Source organism: Lutra lutra, chromosome 11 (assembly GCF_902655055.1).
Source record: "Lutra lutra chromosome 11, mLutLut1.2, whole genome shotgun sequence".
Classification (NCBI taxonomy): domain Eukaryota; kingdom Metazoa; phylum Chordata; class Mammalia; order Carnivora; family Mustelidae; genus Lutra; species Lutra lutra.
The window spans coordinates 36,336,610-36,358,555 of record NC_062288.1 but is presented as its reverse complement, the minus strand read 5'-3'; the positions used below and the strand labels follow the sequence as shown (position 1 = coordinate 36,358,555).

The 21,946-nt window shown below is 36.4% G+C and overlaps 1 protein-coding gene across 6 annotated transcripts in view; it reads right to left on the bottom strand.

Moving 5' to 3' along the window:
* The window catches only part of ANKIB1 (ankyrin repeat and IBR domain containing 1), a 259,272-nt gene that overhangs the window by 36,298 nt on the left and 201,028 nt on the right, over positions 1 to 21,946 (bottom strand). For all 6 annotated transcript variants that reach the window (XM_047694615.1, XM_047694616.1, XM_047694620.1 and 3 more), the window contains 4 exons: positions 16,469 to 16,677; positions 14,854 to 14,942; positions 9,526 to 9,670; positions 7,474 to 7,640 (listed from right to left, as the gene is read on the bottom strand). In XM_047694615.1, the coding sequence (XP_047550571.1) occupies positions 7,474 to 7,640; positions 9,526 to 9,670; positions 14,854 to 14,942; positions 16,469 to 16,677 (610 nt within the window). The remainder of the gene's footprint in view (positions 1 to 7,473; positions 7,641 to 9,525; positions 9,671 to 14,853; positions 14,943 to 16,468; positions 16,678 to 21,946) is intronic.

Below are 21,946 nucleotides of genomic sequence, written 5' to 3'. Positions count from 1 at the left end.
GGACATTTTCTGACAGAACTGAGAAAATACTCAGAGGGAGAGGCAGTGGAGAGGAAAGGCCAGTTTTTCAAATGGAGTCTGAAAAATAAATGCTATTTCTTCAAAAGAGCATAATTGCTTATTGGTATGCTTGGTCTCTGAGTCTGTGTTGCATTACACAGCAAAAGATTTTCTTTTCCAGAACCTCACAGGAGGACACACAGACCTGCTGCTTCCTTAGGTGCTAGCCCAATTAGCAGGATCACTTCTGAATGTTCTAATTCGATGGCCGTTTCCAATGCAATGCTAAGAGTGGGTATAAAAAGGAGAGGCTCTTTACATAAAAAAGAAGTTAGACCAATGACTATAAATTTAAAAAGGGAGCTAGAGGTTGCCTCTTAAAACTAAGGTATTTGGGAAAATAAGCCCAACTACTTTAAAGTATGGTAATAACAATGCTACCAGACATTATGTGATTGATAATCTGAATTATGTCACGTGCAGGGAGAGATGTTATTCTGAGACAAGTAGTAAAGAGATTGGAATGTAATTCCTTAACAAAGTTTTAACTAAGACACAGATGACTGGTGACAAGTATTCTGACAGACCTGGTGCTTGTCGAGACTGCACCTCAAAATGTCACTAAAAACAAGGAAACTGGAAGAAGAATTTTGCCACACAGTCCACTGAAATTTAGACACACCAATAGAATAGGTTCACTAAGAGAAAAAGTGCTTTGTTATAAAGGAAAAAAAAAAAGATTGTCTAATATAAAATCCTTAACTAAGGATGTTAACTAATGGTTAACTAATATCAAAAGATTAAAGAAAGACTCTTTCCTTGAAAATTTGTGAATATGCACAATCATTGGCAGGAATATAAAGTGGCTCCAAAGGATTCTGGAAAAGGAAAAATCTTCTATTAAAGTTTCATAATCTGATGGGAAATTCCCACCAAGAAGTTGACAATTTCTGCATCACTGGGTATCTACTCCGAAGATACAAATATAGTGATCCAAAGGGGCATCCGCACCCCAATGTTTACAGCAGCAATGTTCACAATAGCCAAACTATGGAAAGAGCCCAGATGTCCATAAACAGATGAATAGATAAAAAAGATGTAGTGTGTATATACACACATACATGTGCATACACATACATACATAATGGACTACTACTCAGCCATCAAAAAAATGAAATCTTGCCATTTGCAACGATGTGATGGAACTAGAGGATATTATGCTAAGTAAAAAAGTCAAACAGAGAAAGGCAATTATCACTCAGATGTGGAATTTAAGAAACAAAACAGGATTATAGGGGAAGTGGAAAAAAATAAAACAAGACGAAATCAGAGAGGGAGAAAAACCATAAGAGACTCTCAATCATAGGAAACAAACAGGGTTGCTGGAGGGCAGGGGTGTAGGGAATGGAGTACTGGATGATGGACATTAAAGAGGGCACATGATGTAATGAACCCTGGGTATTATGTAAGACTGAACCATTACTAACTTCCTTCTATCTTTGAAACTAATAATATATTATATGTTAATTAATTGGGTGGGGAAAATTTATTATAAAATGTTATAAAATATTTTGAAAACATGATCAAAACACTTCATTTATGCAAGCTTTTAATTAAAATTTTTTTTTCTTGGGGTGCCTGAGTGGCTCAGTCAGTTTAGTGTTTGCCTTTGGCTGCCTTTTGGCTCAGGTCATGATTCTAGGGTCCTGAGATTGAGCCCCACATTGGGCTCTCCGCTCAGCAGGGAGCCTGCTTCTCCCCCAACTTCTGTTCTCTTTCTCTAACAAAGAATTAAAATCTTAAAAGTTTTTTTTTTCTTTCCAAATTTTTTGGGATAAATTTGACATGTAACACTGTGTGAATTTAAAGTATACAGTGTGCCACTTCGATATATTTATGCACTGTAATATGATTGCTGTTGTAACAATTTTTATCACATTACATGTTTCTAGTACAGTAAAAAAAAAAACCACTAAAGGTAACACCTCCCTCTTAAAAAAAAGTTGGCAATTTCAGTTCACTGCCATTTTAGAACTTTATTAATGACCCGTCCTGTGTAAGTAAATTCTTATGATTCTCCTTTAGACAACCTTCTCCCTTAATTAACAAGTTAACTAAAAATTACAATTTAAAAAAACTAATATCTTTGGGGTGCCTGGGTGGCTCAGTAAGTTAAGCATCCAACTCTTAATTTTGCTCAGGTCATGATCTCAGGTTTGTGAGACTCGGCCCCACACTGGATTCCATACTAGGTATGAAGCCTGCTTAAGATTCTCTTCCTTTCTCTGTCCCACCCCCCACCTCTCTTTCTCTCTCTCTAAACAAACAATAACTAATAGAAAATATCAGTCAATGTTGTAATTCCTTACACGCACCAACTCATTTAATCCACATAACAATTCTTTGAAATTGGTACTATTATCCCCCTTTTACATGCATGGAAAGGCTCAGTACTCTGCTAAAGGTCACACAGATAGCAAGCAGATGAGCTGAGATTTGAATTCAAATAGTTTGGCTTTGGAAATAGTACATTTTGTGCTGACTGCATCAGTTACAAAGGCTTCAACTATATTACTGTATTATAAGGGAGGATGCTTGTTTATCATCAAGTCACACAGTTAGTTAGTGGCAGTTAAGTCTCAAATGTAGGCCCTGTGTCTTCAATTAATGTCAATCACCTGCTCCCCTGAAACTTGATACAATTGAACTTTCAACAGTATTTATTTAGGTGAGCATGATACTTTGTATAGAGTAGACATGATATTTAAACAGGGTCTTATGATCAGTTTCTATCAAATAAATATGTTTCATTTCTGGGCCTAGGACAAGTAGGGGAATAAGTTCTGCTTGTTGGCAGGACTCTGATACACAAATGGTTAAATATTGCCAGTCTGGAAACATTGTTTTCCAGAACCAGAGCTATTAAGCTAAGGAACTGAGATTCTAATTTTACAAGACAAGATGAGACTCAACTGTTGGGGCCCACAAAGAACAACAACATTTATTTTGCCCAGAGGACTCCTAAAGAGTCCACTGTGTGAATTCTGTGGGGGAGATGAAGCACGAAACTATGCTTTAACTCAATCAAGATTCATGATCCTAATAGGAAAGTAGACTTTATCAAAATCCTTTCTGTGGATATTGGAGGAAAACAGAACAAGCTGATGATAGTATTAATGCACTAATATACATCCACTTGTAAAATTTCCCAAAATACCTGACAAGTCTGCGTCCTGTATTCTGATTCACTGGAAACTTCAGTGGACTAGAAACCTGATGGCTGGGATTTCTTATCAGTTGTATCTCTATAATCCAAATCTTACTGGGTTCAATTTGTTTCATGGTTTTTAATAGGTTTCTTTGCATAGTTCACTAAATAAATGTTCCACAGCTAGTTGATACATTAAAAACCACACAGTACTGTTTTTAGAATATTCATGCCAGTCAATTTTATTGAATAACTCTAAAATACATTTGACTGTCTATGGATTTAGAAGACATGAATTCCATTTAAGTTTCTCCATTTCCAGGGGCAATGCTTGTGACTGAAGGGACTGGGGATACTCTGAGGTAACAGAGGAGGGAAATGGCCACTATACCTAAGCTTAAATTTGAGTTCCTCTCTTCATAGATCAGAATTTGGGTGCTATTAAGTATTTCTGACAACAAATCTTTATTTTATTTTATATTTTTAAAAAGATTTTATTTATTTTTTAGAGACAGAAAGAGAGCACAAACAGGGGGAGGGGCAGAAGGAGAGGGACAAGCAGACTCCGCGCAGAGTGCAGAGCCTGATGTGGGACTTGATCCCAGTACCCTGAGATCATGACCTGGGCTAAAATCAAGAGTTGAATGCTTAAATGCCTGAGCCACCCAGGTGCCCTTGAGAGCAAATCTTTAAGGAGTTGCCTCAGAGAAGAAACACTTGGGAGTTTGCTCAGAGGGCACAGAAGTTACATAGTAGCATATTCTATTTAATAAAAACAGAGGGGAGATGGTCATTGGCTCACATTATGAACACTGTCCAGGGGTAATATAGTCAAATCAGACAAAATATAATTATATAGGCTAGGGGGAGAAAGCATTCTAGGTTCAGTTAATAATGGCAAAGAAGTGGTGGGTGAAAACAAGTTACAAAAGAAAGGGCTAAACTGTGGTGGGAAGGGAAATGTCTACTCCTACCTTTCCTCTTATCAATAAATATGCTTAGTTATAGCCAGGCACACATCCCTTGGGGATGGCTCTCAACTCATGCTGTCACACGCAGCTCTTAAAAAAAAAAGAGCTATTATTGCCTTTTCTTGTGGTTTTTGTAATCATCTTTAGAGAATATTTCTGAGTTTTCTGGGGAAAGAAAGAAGCAAAACCCAGAATCATATGCCTTTATTTTATAAAGATATCTCTTATAAAGCTTCCTTTTACATACAGCAGATTTGCCTCTTTTTGAAATAGTAGATAAAGGCAGTAGAACTCTTAGAATTTTTTTTTTTAAATTTTTAGAAATTTCTCCTTATAGGTAAAGCTCTTATGCTACATGAATAAGAGTAGGAAGGTAAGAATGTAAAAACAGAGACTGCAAATTAATGCCTAGAGAGGTGAAGCAGGCAATGTAAATCCTAGAATAGGATTTAGAATTGGAATTGTTACATCCAGAAAATGATTCTATTTGCTACCCTCTCTACCACCCTCACGAATAGGAGAAAGAGTAAATAATTACCAAATGTGACCCTGAATCCATGTGGCCATTCACAGGTCCCCTGAACCAGGATAAAATTCAACAGAGGGCCTGTGGTCTTGGTATATGGTCACCAATGAATCTTGACTATAACCAATCCAGTATTTTGGGATGTGAGAAAGAATAAGTGAATATATTTTCTCCAAACACTGGTCTAGAAATGTACATTTATAGCATGATAATATATATTTATAGGTTGATTCATATAGCTTTTAGAGCTTAATCTATATTGGTAGGTTTTTCCACTAGTTTTGTCATGTTTAGTCAAACCAAACTTATTACTTGCGACATATTCAAAAAGTGAAAGCTCATCTGTAGTAAAAACTGGTAAAGCCAGACCACAGAAACCACATAGCTTAATAAGACAATGCTAATCACAGGTTCTTCTTTTCCCTTCAAAACTTTATTATTCTCTGATCTTAGCAAATGTTCTCTTCTCCTTACTTCTAAATGTTTTTACTAATTTATATTTTCCATTTCTTTAAATAAAGATTTTATTTATTTACTTGAGAGAGCAAGACAGAGACAGAGTGTAAGGGAGAGAGAGTGCACAAGCAGGGGATGGGTGTGGAGGGCAGATCTGGTCACATAGACTCCTCACTGAGTGTGGAGCCTATGACACAGGATTCCATTCCAAGACCCTGAGGTCATGACATGAGAGGAGGTCAGTTGTTTAGCCCACTGAGCTACCTAGGCACCTCTGCTTAGTATCATTTTAGATGCACGGGGTATACATAGTGGGGTGCCTTAGGGCACATGAGCTTAAATTTTTGAAGAAACTCCACACTATCTCAAAGAGGAAGCTCCTTTATTTTTTAACTTCAGTATTCTTATGTTATAGTAAAGTGAGTTCATATTCATCTAAGGACTATTTATTTATGAACAATTAAGCTCATGTGTATTCATTCACTCACTTGTACTTCTGAACTAGATCCTGACCTCTTCTGGTGAGGCACTGAGGTAGAGTTAAGAACCAATCAGTAAACAGTAAAACATGTAAAACTAAAAATTATGAATTTGTCTTGTAAATGTTTTAAAAAATTACTATAAGGCACGTGGATATAACCTCTTATTCAATATTCTGTTGCTATTTTACTTGCTGGGACTGATTTAGTCATCATAGTAGTCAATATGATTTTCATTTCATCAATCAGTTCATTTAAGCACCTAGCACAGGAGTCTAGCAAACTTCTTCTGTAAAGAACCAAATGGTAAATATTTGGGCAGTTTTGTAGGCCATATGGTTTCTGTCGGAACTACATAATGTTGCCATGGCCTGAAAGCAGCCACAGAAAATAAACTGGCACAAATGGGTATGGCTGTATTCCAATAAAAACTGGTGGGAACAGTAGTTTTCGGACACCTGACCTAGAGAGTTCACTGCTATACATAGACTGGCAATTCAAGAAATATTTTTAGCTTATGATAATGATGATGAGGGCAAGAAATAGACTTTCAGGATAGGATTATTTCTACAACTATGCCTTTTTAGTATAGCAGTGCTATAATTTGACTTTGGTTTCTGATAAGTAAGTAAGTAGAGTCTTATATCCATCTAAAGCATACCCTTGCATATGTGATAAATCTGGAAATGAGAGAAAAGGAGAACAAATACTATTCTTTTTCTGATCATTTAATTACCTAAAAAAACCCCCAACAGTTAATTATTGAATCTACTCTGAATAAGGCAGAATGCTGATAGACATAGAGTTAAAAAACACAAGACATACAAACTGATTCTTTTTTCTTTTTTTTAAAGATTTTATTTATTTATTTGACAGAGAGAGATCACAAGTAGGCAGAGAGGCAGGCAGAGAGAGAGGAGGAAGCAGGCTTCCCACGGAGCAGAGAAGCCGATGTGGGGCTCGATCCCAGGACCCTGGGATCATGACCTGAGCCGAAGGCAGAGGCTTAACCCACTGAGCCACCCAGGCACCCCTACAAACTGATTCTTAACTAGGACTGTGCATTAGAACCACCTACAAGTTTCTTTTTGGGGGCTCCACTCCAAAACCTAGTACATCAAAAATTTAACTTGGGGCCTACAATGAAAATTGGGAAAATGGGTCTTAGTTAATTCTAGGCATCCACGGTTAAGAATCACTGCTAGAGTTGGGGCATCTGGGTGGCTCAGTGGGTTAAAGCCTCTGCCTTCAGCTCAGGTCATGATTCCAGGGACCTAGGATCTAGCCCTGCATCGGGCTCTCTGCTCAGCAGGGCGCCTCCTCCTCTGTCTCTGCCTATTTGTGATCTCTGTCTGTCAGATAAATAAATAAAATCTTAAAAAAAAAAAAGTATCACTGCTAGAGTCTTCAATTTTAAGAAAAAATTTAAGTTCTAAACATGTTCTATTCTCAGCAATTTGTTACTAGAATTTAAGTGCATGGGTTCTAGAATCAGAGCTTGGTTCTAATCCCATGTCTGCCATTTCTTAGCTGCATATCCCTGGGCAACTTCTCTATGCCTGAGTTTCTTTATCTGTAAAATGGGTGTAATAACAATAATGAACTCATAGCCCTATCGGGAGAATTCAATATATGAAAATATCTGGCATAATGCTTGGTACACATCAAGCACAAAATAAATATAAATTATGACTATTCATCACATCATATATTTTTTAAATTAATAAGAATGATATCAAATATACTACACTCTAAAGACTAATTCTGTTTAAAAGTCTCTTTAAAAGCTGTTAGAAAGGGGATTAGGCTGATTCCAACTTCTCTTATACTGACCAGCAGAAGAGGTGTCCTTTTCCACAGTCCACAGCAGGAGCTCTGAGCAAGGGAAAGCTGAGTGTATCAGACCCAGATGTATTTGACCCTTGTTTTGTAAGTCTGACTGCTCTTTCACAACCTGGAGTAGGACACCACTTAATGGCAGGATTATTTTCAACGAAGGCCTGTTGAAAGAGCAATAATAAAACACATCAGAAATATTTTAACTCTTAATTCTCAGAGCATATCTCATGTCAATTTACTTTAGAGAGAAAAAAGGGGGAACTAAAAAACAAGGAGTAATCAGTTTCAAGAGATACTTAAAAATAGTACCAAAAAGTATGGAACTTAGTAAGAAGGAAAAAAGACATAATTACCTTAGAAACAATGTGACTTTTTAAATTTATGTTTTCTTTAATCTAAAAACCAGGTAATGATGATCAAGTAAAAATGCAATTATTCACACAGAAAATACATAATTTAATAATGTTTTCTCATACAATCTGCTGCTGAGGTAGAGTTAAGAACCAATCAGTAATTATTTTCTGATGGAAAATAATTATATGAGTATTAGTTGTATTAGTACTGTAAATTTCTAAATGATACCCCAGTAATACATAAAAATCCAGATTATGATGCTTTGTTATGAAACAGCAGGACATCCTTTTGAAAAGTCCATATGTCATAGGTTTAGACTACAAAAAATTTGCACAATTTTTTTCTTTATTTAGAGAGAAGGAGCGAGCGTGCATGACTATAGAGGAGGAGGGGCAAAAGGAGAGGGAGAAAGAAAATCTTAAGCAGATTTCCCGCTGTGCACAGAGCCTGACGTGGGGCTCAATCTCACGACTTGGAGATCATGACCTGAGCTGAAATCAAGAGTCGGACACTTAACTGACTGAGCCACCCAGGCACCCCCAAAATATAATTTTTAGACCACACAAGAAAGTAACTTGCATACTTCTGGACAATTCTTAAATGAAAATAAATATAGGTAAAAAAGAAACATTATAATTCATTATATGAAACTATTCTTTGAAAAAACCCCATTCCAAGTTGATAATCTTTATTTCTGAATATTTACATTTAGAAGTCTAAAATAGGTCTTTTGGAAAACTGAAAAATAGGTACTATTTACTCTGAACACTGTCTTGATCAGTTACAAAAGTCCAACAGGCAAATGAGTAAATAGTTTTGAATAAGTTTGTTTGTTGTTTGGTAAATTACTACTATAATTTTTTACTTTAATTTTATCTATCATAACTATAAAATAATGCTTTAGGGTGCATGGGTAGTCAGTCAGTTCTAAGTGCCCAAATCTTGGTTTTGGCTCAGGTCATGATCTCAGAGTTGTGAAATCAAGCCCCATGTTGGGCTCTGTGCTGAGCGTGGAACCTGTTTGGGATTCTCTCTCCCTCTTTCTCTGCCCCTCTCCCCACTCACATGTACATGTGCATGCGTTCTCTAAAACAAACAAACAAATAATAAATAAATAAATAAAATTGCTCTTAAAGGGGGGGGCGCCTGACTGGCTCAATCAGTTAAGTATCTATGTCTTGGGCTTGAGTCATGGTGTTGGGGGTCCCTCCTCAGTGGGGAATCTGCTTCTCCCTCTCCCTCTGCCCCTCCTCTTGCTCTTGCAAACGTGTTCTCTCTTTCTCTCTCAAATAAATAAAATCTTTAAAAAAAATGCTTTTGCTTAAAACTTTAATTAATGCCACCATTCCTTCATGCAGTTTTTCTGGGAGACAAAATCAGAGTCCATTATTTTATGTGTTTTTAAAAATAAAACAAAAAAATTAAATAAAATCTGTTATGCAGGGGTTCCTGGGTGGCTCAGTGGGTTAAAGCCTCTGCCTTCGGCTCAGGTCATGATCCCAGGGTCCTGGGATCGAGCCCCGCATCGGGCTCTCTGCTCAGTGGGGAGCCTGCTTCCTCCTCTCTCTCTGCCTGCCTCTCTGCCTGCTTGTGATCTCTGTCTAATAAATAAATAAACAAAATCTTTAAAAAAAAAAATCTGTTATGCAGGTTTCATAAAATGAAAATGAAATCGGATAACTGGCAGCATACCTTAATATCAAACTGTAGATATCGTTTGTCCATCTCCTTAGAAACTACACTTTCTATGATATCCACAGGCACAAGTTGGAAGCAATCATATGCAGGGCAGAAAATGTTGTGAGCTTCACCCTCTTGAATTTTCAGATTCAAAAACCTATTAAAATTATCAATTGATAGAAAAAAGGGAAGAATATAATTTATTTGCAAATTCCATGAATTTTTTCTTTATGCTAAATTTTCTGTTAGAGTATAAGTAAAGTAATACCAATGAACAAAGGATGAAATATCAGTTGTAATGCACTGATTTATATAATTCAAAACATTATTTATTGAACACTTACTACCTGCCCAACCATTCATTCACTTATACACACATATATGAATATATATACTTGTATTTATGTTTTTTATATATGTTTTCACAGTGCTCTTCTTTTAATCCTCTCTAAAAATCTGAAACAGTATCCAAGTTTCAGAAATGAGTGGTTTAGGAAGGTCATATTCAATTCTCGATATTCTATACCTTTAAAAAAAGGGGAGCAATTATACAGAATCAAATCATGGCTAATCCAAGAGATTTGGGAGTGGCACTGGAAGATAGCATACTTTTTTGAAGAAAAGACTACCTCTTTATATTTCATTTAGATGAGTATTAAGTTGCATATCCTACTCTAGGCACACTAGTTGAGGCAGGGAAAAATTATCCTGGAGAGTGGCAGGTATCTAGCCTAAGGTGAATCAAGTGGTTAAGGAGCAGGATTTGAGTTAGAGAATTCCAGGTCTGCCACTACCAGTCATATGATCTTCAACAATTTATATACCTGTTCTGTCCCTCAGTTTCACTATCTATAAAATGAAGGTCATAATAGGCACCTCTTGAGGGCTGTTACACAGATGAAATGATATAATGTGTGAGTATCTGCTGGGTGCCTGGCACAGAATAAGAATTTGTAAATTTTAGCAGGGTTTTATTTTTATTATTATTAATATTCCCTATAGAAAAACAAGAAACAAATTAGCTTTTGAAGTGTGATTTAACACTTAAACCTAGAGGAAATATATGGAAAACCAGGGAACTAAGTCACCGTTCTCTAGTGATCACCGTCAACAGTTTGACTATTCTGCCTGCAGTATTTTCCTTTTGGTTCTCTCAGTGTCTTAATTCAACTGCACTCAAAAAAAAAAAAAAAATCAAGCTAACTGAGACTTCATCAGATCTGCTCTCTCTGGTCCATTTCCACCTTCTCCCACAGTACCATCCTGGCACTTCAAAGAAAACAGAGCCCTCTCTAACATCCTCCCTACCACACCCTGAACCTACCCATATCTTTAGCTATCTTGGCCTTCCTCTCACTATTCACTTCAGTGAAAGAGGGCTTCCTCCTATATCCCCCAAGCTAATCTGTAAATACTCCAGGACAGCTCCAGAATTTGCACAATCCAGAAACCTTTCCTCTCTCTCTGTCTCTGTCTTTCTGTCTCCCTCATGGGTCTCTGGCACAATCAATATGCTCAAGTTTTTTCCTACGCTCAAACATTTCTCAACTAAATGATCTTTTTAGCTCCACTTTCCTTTCCCATCAGTTTCTTGACGAAATAGTTTAATGATTTGTCATTCCTCAACTCTATCCCATTCACTTCTCAACCAGCAACACTCTGGCTTTTATCACCTCTAAACTGAATGGCCAGCTCTCAACAGGCCATTAAGACTACCCATTAGCTCAAGGATTCAAGACATCTCAGTTTTTTTCTGGTCTGACTTCTCTGGAGCATCAGATACTACTAAATAATTCCTTCTTTCAGATTCTCTCTTTTCTCTGGCTTCTAGGACTTATTTTTCCCCCTGGCATTCTTTTTACCTTTGGTTGCTCCTTACTCAACTTTTTCACTAGTGCTTTTCACTCTCCTGATCATTTACGTTTTACTGTTCTCTAGGATTTTCATGCCAAAACGTTTCCCTTCTCATTTCATTCAGTCTTCCTGGGTGATCTAAATACTCCCAACTTAAACTACCACCTATATGCTAATGACTCTGAAATTTAAAGCCCAGCTCTCCCTCCTTAGCTACAGATCTTGACCACACATAGTACTTTTGTTTAAATGTCTCATGTGCATTTAAAATTCAACATGTTTAAAACCTTACCCTCTATTTTTCAGTATGATTCAAAAACCACACACACTTCACAAAACTCTGACATGTCCCAACAGAAGGGCATTCTGTACCTTAGCTACTGGTAAAAATTACCTGCATTATTCTGTATCGAGAAAAACAACTTGGCAGAAATAAAGATGGATAAAGTGTTCAGGGGAAATACTACAGAGCTGTTCTCACAGTATGATCTGTGGACCTGAGACTTTTCAGGGGGTTTATGAGGTCAAAACTATTTTCAAAATGGTATTAAAGCTGTTTTATTTTTTAAATAAATAAGCAAGTAAGTAAATAAATAAATAAAAACCTGCTAGTACCTTAGCATGAATCATGGCAATGGTGTTAAAACTATATATATTCTTCACTGCTTCACTTGCAGTGAAAGAAAAAAAAAAAGCCAGTTTCATTTAATATCCTTGATAGAGTACTGATAGAGTAATACAAATTATGAATTACTGGTTAATTACTAATACATTTTATTGATTATTTATTTTATTAAATCTTAACTCACAAGTACACATCTTTTGGGCATTTTGTGAAAAGAAATGGGAAGTAAACATAATGAACTTCTGCTGCTGCATACCAAACAAAGCATGGTGGCTGTCTCAAGGAAAAGCACTTAGGAAATTGTTCAAGCTATAAGTAGACCTACCTGCATTTATCATGGAAAACTATTTTGATTTGAAACAGTAACCACAAATAATGATTTCCTGGACTTGGGTTTATAGTGGACTTTCTTGGAAAATGAATTAAGTGAGCTTATCATATCAAGGAAAAAAGTTGGAAGAAATCTAGGGCAGACTTTACCTATGTTTTTATCTTGTAAGATCAGTCATCCTTAGAAAGAGGTTAATAACTACCATTTATTGAGTAGTAACTATGTGCCAGGCCCTGTTCGTTTTAAGCATTTTTCATATATTAATCCATTTAACAGTAAACTCACAATAACTATGATGTACTTACTATTATCACCATTTTAGAGATAAGGAAATTGAGACACAGCGAGGTTACCATTTACCTAAATCAACAACTAATAAGTAGCAGGAAGGATAATCTAGGCTGGGTAGAAAACAGAAATTTCCGTTTCATTTAAGCACTTAGAGTAGATGCTTCAAAGCATCTGGGTGCATTGATGACATTACGGAGTAGGGAAGAGTAAACTGAGAGTTTCTGAATTATCAAAGGACCTTTAAAATTTTTTGCCTGCTTCTTAAACAAGTAGGTTTCTTTTCTATAGGCCTATGAAAGCACTGCAATTAATTTAAAAATGGTTTAATGTATAAATCACCCAACCTGGAATTTGTTTTCCTGCTGCTTGATTTGACAAGAACTACTAGCAGGATGATGAAAGGGGAATCCTAGGTAGGTTGATAAAGTAATACAGAAAATAATCATTAGAGCTTTCAAATTTAAATCTTACCATAAACTTCTCATGGCTAGCCTGTGATGAGTATGGGAGATGGTTCCTGGGACATAAGTTTGGTGAGGGAGGTAAATGGAAGTTCAAAAAACTTCAAGTAAATCCTTTGGGGAGGCTCAGTTTTCACATAGAAACCATCGTCAACAGTAGCAAACTTGGTAGAACCCAGAAAATACTCCCTAATACAACAGAGTTAACAATTTTAAGCTAAATAAAGTACTATATTTGTGGAACATTTTCTGCACCTATAACTAGGTCAGAGTTAGCTTTGGATTGTAAACCTGACCCTTGGCAATCAGTTTACCTGTATCAGCTGTACAGATATGATCTTATCTAATTAGATTCAGAGTAAAGTCTAGTCTATGTTTTAAAAAGAATGACCAGATACTCTCATTTATTCTGATTTTTTAAGAAGCAGTAATATTTTCCCCCCCTCCAAATGAAATCTTCCCCTATATCCTGGTTTAGGATGTACTCAAAATGAACCAGAATGATAGAAAGATGAGTGGTTGTCTAAAAAATTGGAGGGAGGAAACGGTGGGAGGGTGAGGGAGGCAGACAGAGAAGTGTGGGAAGGATTTTAAGGAGAAATAAGGAAACTTTTGGGATAATTTTTGATTGTGGTAATGTTTCTTGGGTGTGTACGTATGTCAAGGCTTATTATTTATTTCAAATATGTAGCTTACTTTATGTCAGTTATTATATGTTTAGGACAACAGAAAATTTGCTCAGGTTCTTGTTCTCTCACCCAACACAGTATTCCCCAGCTCCCTACACTTGGTACCTGGTACTCCATGAAAAAGAATAGTTTGAAATCAGATTTCCTTAATTACTAATGACATGCTTTGCTTAGGTCATTAGTCAGTGGATTTATGTGCTCCAGAGATAACACGATACTGTATCGCTCATTAACTACATAGATCTTCTCCTTTATTTGTAAACCTCTCTTGAAAAGTGCAACATTAGAGCAAAGTTAATGGATGGTATGAGAATATAAACCTTGGCAAGATAATGGGAAGGACACTAGAGACAAACACGAGAAACAAAATAAATTTCTCATTTGTACTCAACCATGTCTAGAAGAGACATCAACCTTTGAACTGAGTGAGAAGGAATTTTAAACATACATATTCTTATAGATTTCAAAGGCTATTTATTTGCTTGTTACAAAAAATTTAGAGAAAGTGGGCGCCTGGGTGGCTCAGTGGGTTAAGCCACTGCCTTCGGCTCAGGTCATGATCTCAGAGTCCTGGGATCGAGTCCCGCATCGGGCTCTCTGCTCAGCAGGGAGCCTGCTTCCTCCTCTCTCTGCCTGCCTCTCTGCCTGCTTGTGATCTCTCTGTCAAATAAATAAATAAATAAAATCTTTAAAAAAAAAAATTTAGAGAAAGCATAAAACAAATGCTTTCAAATTCTTAGAATATAAAAAAACCCTTATTCTTGATACTTAGGTTTAGGCTTGCATGTACATTACATTAAATGTAATGTAAATTAAATACTAAGAAAACTTATTTCCATATACCCGCTTTGTTCCAAAAGTACCTTCCATTAAGCTAAAGAATATTAATTATGAAATTAAATTTTACTGAATAAATGTGAAGATGTAAAAATGAAAAAAAAATTCTCCCTTATCAGTCCAGTATATTTCAGTGCAACTCTGAAACCAGTATGAATAATCCATATCATTAAATATCTAAAGCAAGCAATTTTATTACCAAATCAGAGTGCTAGCATGCAGTAAGAAATACTAAGCTGCACATATACTCACGACTCCCAACAACCTCTACAAAAGTCATGTCCACAGGGCATATCCACTGGGTCTTCAAATACAGAGATACTGCACATACAAATGTCACACTGGAAATGAAGAAGAGCAATGATTTAAATGAAGTCATACTTTGGACAGAGAATGATATATTTATTTATTCTCATTGGTTTCAGGTAAAAATACTGTGGGTAAGAAACCCACAGTAACTATAAATAAGTGTTTCAAAGTTGTAAGGGAAGTTAAAGTTAGTGTACCTATTTTTGATTGAATAACAAATACCATGCCTACTTCATTATAAACTATTAAGGGACTTAAATGTTTAATGCACAAGTCAAACTCTTAAATTCCAAATTTATGTATTAATCAGCAACTATGCATTTGGGAAAAAAAAAAGTATAAGAAACAAACCATTACAATCTATTCAGGTCAAGATCAAATTGTCCACTGCAAAATAACCACTTCAATATTATGTCCTTTTGCCTATACTCATCCTAGAAAATCTATAGAAACAGAGCAACGTTGTGTTTTCAAGATAAAAACTCCGGATATTCAGAGTAGGAATTTAAGGATTTCTACCCAAGGAACCCTGTTACAAAACTATGTATCTTCTAAACAATGACTTATTAGAAGCAAACATTCCAATGTTACAGAAGCAAATAATAGAAGTAGGATTTTATTTGCCAAAAAGGCCTCGATAAAACCCAGAATGCTTTCATTTTTTATCACATATTTTGAGGGGATGAACCATTAAAGAAACGTTAAAATTTCCTAAAACAGTATACCAATTTTTATGCCAATTAAAAATACAGACAATGGCAATACTGTTTCTCAATAAAAAGCAAACATTTATTATCAAAATGTATCTAAATGATACACTCCAAAGCTTTACTGAAACAAATATATAATTATCAATATATTAGAACTGTTTTCAAGAAAATACAATTTTTTTTCATTTTTAAAATTTAAAGTGCCTATCACAAACTCAACTTTTAATATTTCCGTATGGTGTGTTTAAAACTTTAAGCATTTAGAGATTTTAAGTGTAAATGTAGTAGATGGCTTTCTCAGACTCTTTTATGTTTACTGTTTTGAAATGAGAAAAGAAAACCTTTTGTTTTCGATCTGTAATTCAGAGATAATAAAAATATTCTGTGATAATATTTACCAAAGGGTGAAATAATTGAACCCTTAAAGAAGGGTAGAGGATTCAATTACAAGAATATGCTAGAGGTTCCATGGGGGTGGGGGAATGAATATATATATATATATATATATATATATATATATATATTTTTTTTTTTTTTTTTCTCCCCATATTGAGAGAGAGAGAGGAAGAGAGAGAGAGGGACAATGAAAGCATAGGGACAGGGGGAGGGGCAGAGGGAAGGGAGAGGGAGAGAATCTTATGCAGGTTCCAAGCCCAGCATGGAGCCAGACACGGGGGAACATGGGGATCAATCTCAGTCCTGAGATTGTAACCTGAGTGAAAACCAAGAGTCGGCTGCTTAAATGGCTAAGCCACCCAGGTGCCCTTCCATGAAACAATACTAAATAATTTAAAAGAGAAAAGACTAAACACAAATCTATGGGAAGTACATCGAATACTGAACCATACCAAACTGGTGTCCAAATCTCCAGGAGACAAACTTATTTCATCTGGAGAGGTGACAGAAGAACGTGTAGTCCTTGGAGTTCTTGGGGAAGGGAGTGTGTCCCAGGCATTATATCCACTTGGTGGTGGAGTTGGCATCTGAACACCTGATCGTTGGCAGCAGTTCTCTGGGTTGGACATCCAAGCTTCAAGTAATTTCTCCCTGTCCCAGTCTTTCAGAAGAATGGAATAGATATCTCTCAAAAATTGGAAATATGGTGATGTTTTAAGAATCTCAAAATAACAAAATAACAAAATAAACAAAATAACAAAAATAACAAAATACCAAAATAAAGTGAGGATAAATTAAAGAGATATAGGCCATCTAAAGGAAGGAAAATTATTTATATCAAATTAATATTTACAAATGAATATCTAAGTATATTATACTTATTAATCAATAAGTAAATCTATATTTATTTTTTATTTATTTTTATTTATTTACTTAAAGTAGGCTTTATGCCCAGTGTGGCACCTAACATATGCCTTGAACTCATGATGCTGAGATTGAGACCTCAGCTGAGATTAAGAGTTGGACACTTAACTGACTGAGTTACCTAGGTGCCCCAAACCCCAAATATTTTTAAATAGAATTTACTGTGGCTTACAACTATGTCAATATCTAACAATCCTGTCAAAATTTCCAGTCATTTCTACTAACAAAGAGGTTTCCTCCTCTCTCTCTCTGCCTGCCTCTCTGCCTACTTATGTCTGTCAAATAAGTAAAAAAACCTTAACAACAACAAAAAAAAGATTTATATAAACGGGGCACCTGGGTGGCTCAGTGGGTTAAAGCCTCTGCCTTCGGCTCAGGTCATGATTTCATGGTCCTGGGATCGAGCCTCGCATCGGGCTCTCTGCTCAGCGGGGAGCCTATTTCCTCCTCTCTCTCTGCCTGCCTCTCTGCCTACTTGTGATCTCTGTCTGTCAAATAAATAAATAAAATCTTGGAAAAAAAAGATTTATACAAAAGAGTTTCCTCGCACATCACTTCTGGAAGTTACTAAATTTTTCATGGCGTAGATTTGACTTAGCCATTTTACACTTTTCAGGAAAATTTGTAAAATTTGCAATTGGTTTCACTGGTGTCAAGTTGTAAAATGATTACATAGCTTGCTATAAACACGTCAAAATGCCAACGAGTCCAAAAATCATTTGATAAACAGCTTGAAAGCAGAACAAACTTCTGAAGGGATTATGGCTGTAAAGTTTTAGCACATTAGGTATACATTCTGTATTGAGTTCACATCTGACTAAACTAAAAAAGATGATCTTCCTACTATGAACACTTTTTTAAAGTCCAGTGATCATGTTGTTATAACGTTCAGAGCCATAAAAACCTAACCCATTAAAAATAATAAAAAAAAATCTAATTATTTAGTTGTTTTACACAAATTATTCCCAAAAAACATCTCAATCATCATTCAGGTGAAGAAGTGAGGACTCAGAGAAGTGATATAACCTTGCTAGGCTCACACAGATAGAGAGGGATTTGAGACCAATTTCTGTGATTCTAAAACCTGTTTTCTTTCCACTGTAGCACAATGAAATATGGTGTCAAGAGTAGTATAGAGTCAACTATTCAACATAGGCCCATTCTATACAATTTTATAGCTCTAATACAAACAGCTATGGAAATGTTCTAAGCAAGACTTTTCTCAACCATATTATATCAGTTTATTTGGTGGGTTAGAAGGATAATTATGATTTAGAGATGCAATATAGATACATCAAGTGTATTTCCAGCTGTGTAAACCATATGAGCAGGGGACAGAAGTATAAGGAAGAGATGTGAGCACTTCTGTAAAATAATAGCATACTATGTTGTCATTTGAAAAGATGGAAAATAAGATTGGAAAAGGGGTCTGTCAGATCACAAAGAGGAAGAAAAATCCGACAAGGGAAAAAAACTGCATGGTGCCTTCCAGGAAATGTTGCTACATGGATGTTAGTGTTTTGACAGGTCATTACTTACTTAAAAAGTTAAAATTACTTTTCTTAGAACAGTAAGATTATTTTTCAAAAGTATCCATTATGTCACTTTTTAATAAAGGAAAAAAAGTACTACTATAATATAAACAGATATTAAATATGTTAAATTTTAGTCTTATTTATTATGAATATTTTTCAGCACAACTTCTGCTTGGATTCTATCACATCATTCACTTAGCAAATAATTACTGAATGTCTTTTATGTGCCATGCATGCACTGTGTCGGGTAGTAGGGATACAAAGGGAGGAAAAATCAGGCAGGATTCCTGCCTTCATGAAAGGAGAAAGACATTAAGTAAAAGAATCATCACTGTCAGTGTGCCCACATGAAGGACAGGTAGAGAATACCACTCAGAGAAGGTGACTCTGGGGAAGTAGCTTGAAGTGGACAACTGAAAGATGAGTGGGAGTTAAGTAGTAAAAGGGAGGGGGAAAGGACATTCTAGACTGGTGGTTCACAGCATGTTCAAAGTCCCTGTGGTAGGAGGAAAGATGGCATCCTTGTGAAATTAAAAAGTTCAATGAAACCGTAGCATGGGGAGCAGAGGGAGGGCACTGTATGAGATGAGGCTGAGAAGAGAGTCAGGGACTAAATCAGGCAGGACTTTTTTTTTTTAATATTTTGTTTATTTGACAGAGATCATAAGTAGGCAGAGAGGCAGGCAAAGAGAGAAAGGGGGGTAAGCAGGCTCCCCGCTGAGCAGAGAGCCCGACGCGGGGCCAGATCCCAGGACCCTGGGATCATGACCTGAGCCGAAGGCAGAGGCTTTAATCCACTGAGCCACCCAGGCACCCCCAGGCAGGACTTTTTAATAACACTTTTCATCATGAGTTCAAGAGTGATGGGAAGTCACTGAGAAGCTAAGCTTGGGTAAGGAAGGACAGGTTGTCACAATCAGATGTGAAAAGACAATTCTAGCTACAACAAACAAACTGGACAGGGCAGGAATAGAGGGAAGACAGTCGAAAGAGGACGGTAATGGGTAGTATAAGTGAGAGATGATGGAAGCTAGAGCTAGGTGGGTGGTTGTAGAGGACATAAAGACAAAGAGAGGAGTTTAACACATGGAAGGTGAAAGTGACAATTTGGTGACAATAGGACACAGAGTCAGAAGGACAGGATATATCAAAGTTGGTGTCCCAGGTTTACCTATTTGTTGGTTGGTGCCATCTATGTAAATAAGGAATACCAGACAATCAGATACAGGTGGAAGAGCATGATTTTAGTTTTAGACATGATGAGGTTAAGGTGCTTTTGAGATATCCTAGAGATGCTTTAAAATAGGTAGCTATATTCAAGGCTGTATAGCTAAGAAAAGAAGTCTAGTCCAGAGGGAGAAATCTACACCTACAGAAACCTTCAAAGAAGGTATCATTTCCTAGGAAGAGAGGAGAGTGAGAAGATGCAGACCACTGATGCTTTGTTGCCTAGAGAAGATGACGAGTCTTCAAGGGAGCTTAAAAAATACTTCAACATAAGTTAATTCTAACCATGAGCAAATTCCCTTCATCTTGTATTTTTTAAGTTGTACTTATTTTCTTATTAGGTAGCATTCAATTATAAGTTACTTGTATTACTGAGGAAATACTCAGAGAATGACCTCTGTATTCCTAACAGAGTCTTCCTTAAAATTCAATTACTGCAGGACGCCTGGGTGGCTCAGTGGGTTAAGCCGCTGCCTTCAGCTCGGGTCATGATCCCAGCGTCCTGGGATTGAGTCCCACATCGGGCTCCTTGCTCAGCGGGGAGCCTGCTTCTCCCTCTGCCTCTGCCTGCCACTCTATCTGCTTGTGCTATCTGCTTGTGCTCACTCTCTCTCTCTCTCTCTCTCTGACAAATAAATAAATAAAACCTTTAAAAAAAATTCAATTACTGCATAGTAAATACTGCCAAACATTTCTGTCTTCTGCTTAATCTAGATCAACTTCATTACCTTGGGACTAAATTTGACAACAGATAATATAATACTCAAATCTACTTTCCTGTGTAAAGCTGAGTGAATGTTACCCAGGATATAACCTATAAATCTTCTGAATAGTTCAGTTATTGAACAGAGGTTATTCTGACTCTGAGAGCAATTAGTATAAAGTATAGTTCTGTGCACTATTTTATTCACTAACATCAGTTATCTCTGTAAATCTTATTTGATTATCAAATGTCACTGTTACTGGTATTACACAAACAATAGAGAAGAGATGTCCATTTGAAAACCTGCTAGCCTCTATTTTATGCCTAAACAGGGAAATGACATATAGACTATTAAGTTATCAAAAAAGTTATCACAGAATAAATAACACCAAATAAGAAAATTCAATTGGATTGTTATCTTATTAGAACTGACCCTTATTATGTAAAAGAAGTAACTTAGGAAAGTATCAATGGGGTAAAAATGGAGTTGATCATTTTTCGGGGGGGGGAGGGGCAGAGGGAGAGAGAATTAATCTCAGAGAAGGTGACTGTGCTGTGCATGGAGCCTGATGTGGGGCTCGATCTTACAACCCTGAGATCATAGCTGAGCTGACATCAAGAGTTGGACACTTAACAAACTGAGTCAACCAGGTGCCCCTGGAGTTGATCATTTAATAATACTTGATGACACAATGTAAACAAATAGAGATAAAAATGTTCCTTTTAAAAATTTTTCGTAAGGTTAGGCTTCAATTCTCTATATACTGTAACCTGAGCCATGATACTCTACATAACTTAGATTCTCTATAAATTGTAACTCAGAGTTATGATACATTATCTAGGTGACTGCAAATACCTGTGGCAGAAATGGTTATAAGTACACAAAAAATGCTCCAGTGCAGAACTGTTGCTTGTAGCCAAGTGACTGAATTCTGGGCAATGGAATATGTACAGGAGTAACATATATATAAATAACACTTCGGGTATATTATTTATTATGTATTATTCATTTTATAACCATTTTCTGAGAGCTTAGTGTATGTCAGGTACTATGGAAACAAAAAACATTAAAAGCTACCCTCTAAGAGTGCAGGTTAATCTAGAAGAAAAGCAAATGAAGAGATTACTATAAAACTGTACTTTAACTGTATGACACAGGATGTAGTAGGAATAGACAGGAAGGTCTTGGTTCAGACTTGGGAACACATAAGTAGAAAGGTTTCCTGGAAGACATGGTTACTAAGGAAAAGCAAGAGTGGGTAAGTAGAGAAATGGGGAGATGACAGACCAGGTAAACAAATCTGGGTCATGAAGGTCTACTAAAGGGTTTGGATGGTTTTAAGTCTGTGGAGAGCTAGTGAAGAGTTTTTCAGCAAGGGAGTGACATGCTCAAATGTGCATTTTAAAAGAACAGTCTAATGGCAATATGAAAAATTAATAGGATGAAAGAAGAATGACAACACTGGAGACCAGGACTCAGGAGACTATGATTTAGATGGAAACGAATGACAGCCTGAATTTAAGTCAGTGGCAATGGGAAT